Raw genomic sequence first — 8,574 nt, 5'->3', positions numbered from 1 at the left:
CGTTACCTTCTTATTCTCTATATGGCAAGGTATTAGGACCTAGCATGTTCATTGGCTCATTTAAAGGTAAAGACTATACCTTATGTGGCAGGAAACACTGCACAAAGGAGATGGCTCAGGAAGGAACTGGCAGGAAGCATTGGCCATAAATTCCCAGGGGAGCTGGCAGGGAGCAGAAGGCCATAAACTCTAGGAGAACTTCCTTTCTTTGTTCTCAAGGGCCCGGCCTGCTTCCTTCCTGGTCCAGGATGAGGCCTGTCATGGCGTTCCAGCCGGCCAAGCAAGCAAGCTAGAGTACAGAGCAAAACTGGCATTCAGCAAGCTAGGGACCTCCAATTCCCACAGATGACGCAGAAGGACCTGGTGGGAGCAATACAATCACAGTGGTCCTGAAGTCAGGAGGAGGGCCAGGGTCCAGGGGCTGTGACAGGGCAGCAGGCTGTGGAGTGACAGGAGGAGGGGCCACAGAGCAGGAAATGTGACCATCCTAATGCTGGAGAAACCTAGGAACAGAATCCCATACTTGGAGCTTCCAGAACACCACAGCCCTGCTGCCTCCGGGGTTTTCTTCAAGGGAAACGCAGAGCTCCTGACCTCAACAATATACATGGAGTTTTGTGAGCTGAAAAGAATGGAATCATTCTTTTTTTTTTTAACTTTTATTTAATGAATATAAATTTCCAAAGTAAGCTTATGGATTACAACGGCTTCCTCCCCCCATAACTTCCCTCCCACCCACAACCTTCCCCTTTCTCGCTCCCTTCTCCCCTTCCATTCACATCGGAGATTCATTTTCATTTCTCTTATATACAAAAGATCAGTTTAGTATATATTAAGTAAAGATTTCAACGGTTTGCACCCACATAGAAAACACAAAGTGAAAAATACTGTTTGGGTACTAGTTATAGCATTAAATCACAATGTAGTACATTAAGGACCGAGATCCTACATGAGGAGTAAGTGCACAGTGACTCCTGTTGTTGACTTAATAATTTGACCACTCTTGTTTATGGCCTTGGTAATCTCCCTGGGCTCCAGTCATGAGTTGCCAAGGCTATGGAAGCCTATTGAGTTCACCGACTCTTATCATATTTAGACAAGGTCATAGTCAAAGTGGAAGTTCTCTCCTCCCTTCAGAGAAAGGTACCTCCTTCTTTGATGACCCGGAGAATGTAATAATTCATTACAGTGACAATTCTTCAAGCAAACACCAAGGAAGACAACGCCTTTCACCTCCCTCCCTGATCCTGCTCTGTCACCCAAAGTTTCACTTTGCTCCCATTGGGTGTCTTGACAAGAGGCAAACAGCAGTTTATTGTGAGGGGAGTCAGCACAGCATTCCCCTTAGATACAAATCTGCTGGGTGAAACACTTCCATGGTCTCTCTTCAGTCTCGGTATGTGACGGCAGAGGCTCCCAAGCAGAACCTGAGTGGAAGAAGAGCTTTGTGTCTGTGTATCTGTTTCCATACCGGGGCAGGGATTAGAACACGGTGACCGTGAGGGGCAGCACTGACCCAGGATGAGAAGGGACAGAGGAGATGAGGAAGGGGAGGAAACGCGACTTCTCTTACTTTCCCCAGAATCGGAAACAACGTCCCCTGGGGTGTGTACTGCTTGTGAGAGAACTGTACTTGGTGGCCAAAGTGCAGAAGGAGCTGCATGACAGGTGTGAGCCCAACATGGACTGAAGCAGGGGTTGCAGTGAACGATGCATTTCACACCATCCTGGTTGTGCCTCTGGTCCCTGCTGTGCAAGCCAGGGCCTCCTCTATAGAGGGGAACACTGATACATGGAGAGAAAATACAGAGAGATGTGCAGACCTGGGTTAGATCAAGCCCGCATGTTCGGGTCACCATTGTATTCTAGACAAACTAACTGAGATTTGACCACAAGACAAGCAGTATTCTCGCCTGTCAAGCAGCTCCTGCAGGCAGAGCCAGGAACAGAGGGGCGGGGGAGAATCCCCTGTGAGTGCTGCAGGCAGTGAGAGCACCCGCGCCCCCACCCCAGGGCTTCCTGGACAGGGCTGAGGACATGCGGGGCAGCACCTGTGCCTTCTGCCCCCAAGGTGCTTGGCCTCCAGGAGAGATCTGAGAGTCTCTGTGTCTATGATCTCTTCTCTGACGACCTTTCTCCCAGGATATGAGGGCTTCGGAAGCTCCACTCACCTGGATTTAAAACTATTTTTGCTTGTCATATCTATAATATTTTCTGCTTTGCTCTATGAATTCAAATTGATACTATAAAATCAAAGACTCCAGTAATATAATTGCTCTCCTTAAAATAGTATTTCATGACCGTGTCTGTGCCAAGGAGGAGGAAGGGGGAGCCTCAGAGGAGTCACCCTGGCCCCTTCCACACCCGACCCTGCAGGACCTTCAAGCCTGGCTGCTCTGAGAATCACTCTCAGCAGATGGGGCCCAGGAGGAGCAGCTGGGGCAGCCCAGCCTCACACTTCTGCTTTCCTGGGGGGTTTTTGTTAGGGCTTGGATCACTGTGGTACTAGTATTACCACTATAATAACTGTATAGACAGTAGTAAGTGGCAGCATCGTCACACTGCACGCCACTGATGGTGAGAGTGTACTGTGTCCCAGATCCACTGCCACTGAAACGCGATGGGACCCCCAGATGCCAGAGTGGATGCCTTGTAGATCAGGAGCTTGGGAGGCTGCCCTGGTTTCTGTTGATACCAGGATAAGTGGTTGTTACTAACACTCTGACTGGCCTGGCAATTGATGGTGACTGTGCCTCCCACAGCTGCAGACGTGGAGGCTGGAGTCTGGGTCATCACAATGGCACATCTGGCACCTGAGAAGGGAAAGAGAAACACAGAGACCACACTCATCCTCATGTTCTAAGAGGACGCTCTTGCAGAGACCACAATGCCCTGGCCACACTGCCCGAGGCCGTTCCTGCTGCTGGCCTTCCTTACCTGGGAGCCAGAGCAGCAGGAGCCCCAGCAGCTGAGTGGGGGCCCTCATGTCCATGCTGGGTCCTGCCTGGCACTGCCTCCTGCATGGGGCGGGAGCAGCCTGCTCCTAAATGCCCAGAGAGGTGGGCGGTGCTCTGGGGACATGCAAATGAGCAGGGGCGGGGCAGGGCTGTGCCCAGCTGAAGGGCCCAGGGCAGCTCAGAACTCAGCCCAGGGGCTGTGTCTCCAGCTGCCCCAGCTCAGACCAGGGCTGCCCAAGTTTACCTGCAGTGAGCATTCTTCTACTGGGAGACGTCACCTCCCAAAGTCACTGAGGGACATTTGGCAAACACTTTAAGTGAACTCTTTGACCCTGATGGTGTAATGTATTCATAGTTAGTTTGGGATTCTGTGGAAGAAATCCATTTTTCTATAGAATACCTGGTCACACCTTGGAAGGTGCAGTCAGTGTCTTTTCCCTTTTGAGTGAGGGGCTGGGCTCTGATATCCTCCCAAAGTCACTGTGTGCTCACGTGGGGGTCCATTCTAGAGCACACAGAGAACAGCTGACTGTAAGCTGAGCGAGCACACAGCTCCTCTGAGAGAGAAATCTGTGGGGGTAAGTATCTTGATGACCTCCTGTCAGTGTAGGTATGTGACAGCCGCAGGGTCAGCTATCAAAGGACGAGAGTGGAGAGGAGGCTTCGATTGGTTGATCTGTTCCAACGGAGATCAGAATTTGGAATTACAGGGAAATGAGCTGAGTGATGAGAGGCTAAAAGTAAGGGTGAGGAAAGAGTTTGGAATGTAGATATGAAACAATGACATGCAGTCCCCTTGGGGTTGAGGAGGCTCTGAGAGAATGGCAGTTGGGGGCACAGATCCTGGAGGGACTGGATGGCAGATTTGGGTCCACGTGGAGTGAGGCAGAGACAGTGAGGAGCTGTGTGCTGTGTGTCACACCAACCTGGGCTTGTCTCTTGAGTTATTTTAATCTCTGGCCTCAGCTATGGGATGAACATGGCCATGTGGAAGGAATATATTTAACATTGTATATACCTAAGTTCAAAACTAGCACCCAGGGGCCAGCTCTGTGGCACAGCGGGTTAACGCCCTAGCCTGAAGCACCAGCATCACATATGGGTGCAGGTTCCAGACCCGGCTGCCCCCACTTCCCATCCAGCTCTCTGCTATTGCCTGGGAAAGCAGTGGAAGATGGCCCAAGTCCTGGGCCCCTCACCAACCTGGGAGCCCCAGAAGAAGCCCTTGACTCCTGGCTCCTTGCTCCTGGCTTCAGATCAGTGCAGTTCTGGCCATTATGGGCCAATTGGCAAATGAACCAATCGATGAAGACCTCTCTCTCTCTCTCTCTCTCTCTCTCTCTCTTTCTCTCTCTCTGCCTCTCCTTTCTCTGTGTAACTCTGACTTTCAAATAAAATAAATAAATCATTAAGAAAAAAAATAAAAACAGCACCCCACACTTGCTCACCATGGGGTTTGTGGTTGTCGTGTAAAGAAATTTTCCATTTCAGAATAGCTTTAAATTTACAAATCAAAAAATGGTGAAGCAGTACACACAGTGCCTTTCCACTGCACATCCAGCTGACAGCTCACATCGATGCCTTCGTCACAATCGGTAACGACACCCAGCTTTCCTGTTGTGAACATTCGCTGTCAGTGGATGGGAAAAAAGACAGTGGGCACCTACCTGGTGGGAAACTGAAGATGGGCTTTCTTCTGCAACCACAGAGTCTCTCTGGGGGCTCAGCAGAGAGAGGACCAGTGTGGGTAGAGTGTCCACGCTCTCCTCACGGCTCAGCCCAGCTTTGCTGCTGCTGCTCCACCTGTGACAGGGGCTGCAGGGCTTGCACAGACCAGAATCTGGGAGAAGCTGAGCAGCTCCTCGGTGTGGATCTGGTGGACGTCACTGAGGCCAGGGCGGCTTCTGCTTTCTCTTATCCCCTAGTGGCCTTGGTGTGACGTAAAAGAGCAATGAATAGAAAACATGGCGAGGGCTATGATTTTATAAAAATGGCTGTGCTTGGATCCTGCCACCCACTGGGAGTCCTACATGGAGTTCTGTGCTCTGGACTGTGGTCTGACCCAGCCTCAGCTGACAGGGTCACCCGGGAAACTACCAACACGTGGAGGATCCTCTCTCTCTCTCTCTCTCTCCCTCTCAGTCTCTCTCACTTTGCTTTTCACCAATGCTCAGTCTTTCAAGTAAATAAATAAATATTTTTAAAAATTGGAAATATTGCATTTAAGAACATTATCTTCACTAGACATGTGTATTAACCACAGTGAAAGACATCCTTCCAAAACTGGGTTTCCTCTTTCTTCTATCTAGTGTCTGGGCACTGACTTTTTTTTTATGATTTATTTATTCATTTGAAAGGCAGAGTTACACACAGAGAGAAGGAGAAGCATAGAGGGAGAGAGAAAAGGAGAGAGAGAGAGAGAGAGAGAGAGAGAGAAAGGTCTTCTATCCATTTGTTCAGTCCCTAATTGCCGCAATGGGCAGAGCTGAGCCAATCCGAAGCCAGGGAGCAAGGAGTCAGGAGCCAGGAGCTCTCTCCGGGTCTCCCAAGCAGGTGCAGGGGCCCAAGGACTTGGGCCATCCTCCACTGCCTTCCCGGGCCATAGCAGAGAGCTGGCCTGGAGGAGCAGCCGGGACAGAATCTGGTGCCCAACTGGGACTAGAACCTGGGGTGCCGGCGCTGCAGGAGGAGGATTATCCAAGTGAGCCACGCATATCTGCCCTGCCCACAAAATGAGAGATCTATGAGATGAAGGGCTCTGCTCAAACTTTTTACAATTACTCTATGCCTAGGAGAGTTGTGATACTGTCAGTCATGTGCAGTTCTGTAGAAAACAATGAAGCTTCTGTAGATTCAAATCGATGAGAATTTGCTCTTTCATTTGGGATTGCATGAAGAACTGCTCAATCAGGGATTGAAAGCTGATGTAATTCCGCCTGTGTGTGACCCCCTGGGGGAGGCAGTGACCTCAGGTCTGGTAATGACAGAGGGATTGGGAGGACTGAGACCCACAGCCTTGTCTAGACTCTGGAGGAACAGTGGTTTTTCTGCTCACTCATCGCTGAATTCTTTGTTTACTGGAAGGTTAACCTGGTGGTAATAAATTGAACATATGTCCGAGTAAAACTTAAAAGAAAAAGGCAGGAAGGTGGGAGTGAGGAAGGAGGGAGGACGTGGTGGGAAGTGGCATTATGCCCTCACAACTGTGGATAGGATGGGCCGGCCTTGTGCAGTGGGTAAAGACGCCAAAGGCAACACCAGCATCCACATGGGCCCCGGTGGGAGTCCTAGCTGCTCCACTTCCAATCCAGCTCCATGGTTGGCCTGGAAAAGCTCCTGTAGATGGATCCCGTGTTGGAGCCCTGGCACCCATGTGGGAGACCTGAGAGAAGCTCCATATCCCTGCTCTGGCCAGGCACAGCCTTAGCCACTGCAGCCTTGGGAAGAGTGATCAGCAGATGGAAGAGAACTCTCTCTCTGAAACTGTGTGTGTATGTGTGTGTGTGTGTGTGTGAAACACGGACATTCAAAAAGCAAATAAATATTATTAAATTACTATACATATGAAATCGGTTTCTTTCATAAAATTTTATAATCACCAATATTTAAAATATTTTTCCTTGTAATAACTGTAGTGTTCTCTCTTTTGCTCTATGAATCCCAAATGATGTCCAGCTTTGAACTCAGAAAGAATAGTTCATTTCCTTTAGCACAGTAGGGACATGGTCATGTCTGTGCTGCTGCTGCCAAGGAGGAAATAAGGGAGACCCAGAGGCGTCACCCTGGCCCCTTCCACCCGACCCTGCAGGACCTTCAAGCCTGGCTGCTCTGAGAATCACTCTCAGCAGATGGGGCCCAGGAGCAGCAGCTGGGGCAGCCCAGCCTCACACTTCTGCTTTCCTGGGGGGTTTTTGTTAGGGCTTGGATCACTGTGGTACCAATATTACCACTACTATAACCATAAGCATGCTGACAGTAGTAAGTGGCAGCATCGGCACACTGCACGCCGCTGATGGTGAGAGTGTACTGTGTCCCAGATCCACTGCCGCTGAACCGAGATGGGACGCCAGATGCCAGATCGGATGCACCATAGATCAGGAGCTTGGGAGGCTGCCCTGGTTTCTGCTGATACCAGGCTAAATAGCTATAAATGTCCTCACTGGCCTGGCAATTGATGGTGACTGTGCCTCCCACAGCTGCAGACGTGGAGGCTGGAGTCTGGGTCAGCACGACGGCAAATGTGGCACCTGAGAAGGGAAACAGAAACACAGAGACCACACTCATCCTCACGCTCTAAGAGGACGCTCCTGCAGAGACCACAATGCCCTGGCCACACTGCCCGAGGCCGTTGCTGCTGCTGGCCTTCCTTACCTGGGAGCCAGAGCAGCAGGAGCCCCAGCAGCTGAGTGGGGGCCCTCGTGTCCATGCTGGGTCCTGCCTGGCACTGCCTCCTGCATGGGGCAGGAGCAGCCTGCTCCTAAATGCCCAGAGAGGTGGGCGGTGCTCTGGGACATGCAAATGAGCAGGGGCGGGGCAGGGCTGTGCCCAGCTGAAGGGCCCAGGGCAGCTCAGAACTCAGCCCAGGGGCTGTGTCTCCAACTGCCCCAGCTCAGACCAGGGCTGCCCAAGTTTACCTGCAGTGTGCATGCTTCTACCAGGAGACGTCACCTTCCATAGTCACTGAGGGACACTTATAACAACCTTAAATGAACTGGAAGACAAGATAGCATGATTTGTTCATGATTACATTGGGATTCTGAAGGAGAAAGTCGCTTTTCTTTTTCTTTTTCTTTTTTTTTTTTTTTTGACAGGCAGAGTGGACAGTGAGAGAGAGAGAGACAGAGAGAAAGGTTTTCCTTTGCCGTTGGTTCACCCTCCAATGGCCGCCACGGCTGGCGCGCTGCAGCGGCGCACCGCGCTGATCCAAAGCCAGGACCCAGGTGCTTCTCCTGGTCTCCCATGCGGGTGCAGGGCCCAAGCACTTGGGCCATCCTCCACTGCCTTCCCGGGCCATAGCAGAGAGCTGGCCTGGAAGAGGGGCAACCGGGACAGAATCCGGCGCCCCGACCGGGACTAGAACCTGGGGTGCTGGCGCCGCTAGGCGGAGGATTAGCCTGTTGAGCCACAGCGCCGACCTGGTGTTTATACCTTTTAAATAATAAAAAAAAAATCAGGCAAATGCTTGAGCAATGGGTACATTTACGTTCTTGGTGATTTGTATTTTAAAAGAAACAGCTTCCTTCTGATTTGCCTCAGTCTGGGGTAACACATACAGGACCTAGCTAATAACCAAATACCAAGAGAAGCACATTCGAAATACTGATTCACTTTGGTAGCAAACGGTTGGCCTTGGACAACTAATGAAGGCAGACAAGACCCCTTAGGGTGAAGCAGGCTATGTCAAATACTCGATAGTTTACACACAAAGTTAATTTTTTAAAAGGCTAAGCCGTGGTATCCACTGACTGCAATGCAACACCACGTTTCTGGTGACTTCAATCCCAACAAATGCCCAGGAAGAAAAGGCTGAGCTTAGTTTATCCCAATTTACTCTCAGTCAGTAGTCAGTCCCTTTTTCTCAGTACAATGCCCCTTCTCTGTATAAGGCTGCTCCTGG

General features: G+C 50.6%; 1 gene segment (V, D, J or C); it reads right to left on the bottom strand.

The window, feature by feature from the left end:
- Nucleotides 1–214: 214 nt before the first annotated feature.
- LOC133772390 (Ig kappa chain V region 3381-like) lies at nt 215–7,383 on the bottom strand. The segment is given in 3 exon segments: nt 215–289; nt 6,846–7,204; nt 7,329–7,383. Coding segments are annotated over 3 exon segments (489 nt in total).
- Between the last annotated feature and the right edge of the window lie 1,191 nt (nt 7,384–8,574).

This window comes from Lepus europaeus, chromosome 13 (assembly GCF_033115175.1).
Source record: "Lepus europaeus isolate LE1 chromosome 13, mLepTim1.pri, whole genome shotgun sequence".
In the NCBI taxonomy this organism is placed as follows: Eukaryota; Metazoa; Chordata; class Mammalia; order Lagomorpha; family Leporidae; genus Lepus; species Lepus europaeus.
The sequence above is the reverse complement of the archived record's forward strand: the minus strand, read 5'-3'. Positions and strand labels throughout refer to the sequence as shown.